General features: G+C 60.7%; 3 protein-coding genes across 5 annotated transcripts in view; 2 read left to right on the top strand and 1 right to left on the bottom strand.

The window, feature by feature from the left end:
• Positions 1–1,741, top strand: part of KIFC1 (kinesin family member C1) — a 50,409-nt gene that overhangs the window by 27,018 nt on the left and 21,650 nt on the right. Inside the window, exon 11 of one of the 2 annotated variants that reach the window (XM_011945462.1) lies at positions 445–527. In XM_011945462.1, the coding sequence (XP_011800852.1) occupies positions 445–489 (45 nt within the window). In that variant the 3' untranslated portion in view covers positions 490–527. Of the gene's footprint in view, positions 1–444; positions 695–1,741 lie in introns of those variants that run through there. The other variant, XM_011945461.1, reaches the window with a different exon arrangement.
• The window catches only part of CUTA (cutA divalent cation tolerance homolog (E. coli)), a 10,747-nt gene that overhangs the window by 1,611 nt on the left and 7,395 nt on the right, over positions 1–1,741 (bottom strand). The gene's annotated exons all lie outside the window — the stretch shown is intronic.
• Positions 1,555–1,741, top strand: part of PHF1 (PHD finger protein 1) — a 5,707-nt gene continuing 5,520 nt past the window's right edge. The window contains exon 1 of the mRNA XM_011945465.1: positions 1,555–1,685. The gene's annotated coding sequence lies outside the window, so the exon portion shown is untranslated. The remainder of the gene's footprint in view (positions 1,686–1,741) is intronic.

Below are 1,741 nucleotides of genomic sequence, written 5' to 3'. Positions count from 1 at the left end.
CCTGACCTCGTGATCCGCCCGTCTCGGCCTCCCAAAGTGCTGGGATTACAGGCTTGAGCCACCGCGCCCGGCCAACTGAGCCATTTTCTAAGGAGTCCTAGTTCCTAAATGGGTGTTATTACTCTTATCTCGGTTTAAGTATTTTACAGTGGGAGAGGTTAGAGGTCTCTAGTACAGGGTATTGCTGGAAATGAAGGCCTCTTCTCTCTGCTCCTGTATTTTCTTCTGGGGCTTCTATCTCTTCTCAGGCCTTTTCACCTCCTCCAAACCTAGTGTGCAGAGGAGAACCAACCATAACTGGGACCAGCCTGAACCTGCCTTTGGAGGCCTTACTTCAGTATTTCTGAGGGCAGCCCTAGCATTGGAGGATGGAAGGAGATCTTGGGGAAAATGTTGTATTGGTTACTCTGCAAACTTTTATCCTGTCTAACCCCCTACCCCCAGGTGAACCAGTGTGTTATTGGTACTGCCCAGGCCAACAGGAAGTGAAGACGGATCCAGATCTTGTGTTGGGAGTGTGTGTGTGTGTCTGTATCTGTATGTGTATGTATTGGGTGAGGGGTGGGAGGGTTTCTGGAGGGTGCTTTATTGGGTGGAGGGCACCATGTCCCAGGGCTATCAAATAAAGAATAGTGTTTTTTTTTTAAATAAAGTTTTATCTGCCCAAGAAGGCAGATATTTTCATATCTGTAAAGGTGGGAGCTGTGATCTGTCCCCTCTGCCAAACGTTTGTGTGGGAGGCGGGAGCGGGGGCTGAGGGCTTGGGCTTTCCTCTCCTCAGCTCTCACCGGTTCTGGACCATGGTCTGGATCATCTTCCCCTCTGCTAATACCCCGTCCCCCGTCCCTCACATCAGGGAGGCGTGCCCTCTAGCTATCCACGCCCTCTCCTTGGTCACTAGTTATAGATAAGTTTCACTCTTCCGCCGGCCACCCCAGCCCCAGGGAGCAACGTTCCTTCGGTGGGTGTCGGCAAATGGGGACCGGACCCCAGAGTCCAGAGGCGGGGCTAGCGCGCGCTCCCAAACTGCTGGCTCTTTCGTCCCGCCCTTTCCCTGCCTTTCCGTTCGAACGGCTGGGGCTCTGCCCGCTCGCTGCCCATTGGCTAGCTCTCGATGGCGTCACCGCCTCGGGTCCTTGCCCCCTTCGTCTTTGCGCCAGCCCTGGAAGCATGGGGCGGGACGTGCCCGAGAAGCAGCGCGCACGCCCCGCCGACTCCCTCGCGCCAACCGCCGACGGCCGCCGCCCCGTGAAGGAGGGGCTCAGTCCTCCCAGGTGCCGCGCGCAGGAGGGGACACGCGTGCGCAAAAGGGCGGCGGGTGGGGCGCGACTCGCCATGGGGAGGGCGGGGCTGGGGCTAACGGCGAGTGGAGGGCGGGGCGCGCGAGGGAGGAGGGCGTGGTGGGGGCATCGAGAAGGGTGAATGGAGGGCGGGGCCGTGAACTGGGGCCGGGGGGCGGGACTTGGAGTGACCATGGGGGGTGGGGCAGTTAACGGATGTGGCATGGGGCGGGGGACCAGTCCGGAGGCGCGCTGCCGGGAGGGGGGATTCCCTCGTGCCCCAAGGGCGAGTCTCAGGTCCGAGGAAGGGGCTGAGGGGATTCCCTCTCCCACCGCGTCCGACTCTTTGGTTCCCAAGCCGCGGAGGGCCTGCCTCTTCCTCGGCGCCCTCCAGGCCTGTCGGAGGTGAGGGAGGTGGGGTGAGGTGGTGCCCGCCCCCCCTCCGGCTCCTCCTTCCCCCC

This window comes from Colobus angolensis, unplaced genomic scaffold, assembly GCF_000951035.1.
Source record: "Colobus angolensis palliatus isolate OR3802 unplaced genomic scaffold, Cang.pa_1.0 Scaffold24, whole genome shotgun sequence".
In the NCBI taxonomy this organism is placed as follows: Eukaryota; Metazoa; Chordata; class Mammalia; order Primates; family Cercopithecidae; genus Colobus; species Colobus angolensis.
The sequence above is the reverse complement of the archived record's forward strand: the minus strand, read 5'-3'. Positions and strand labels throughout refer to the sequence as shown.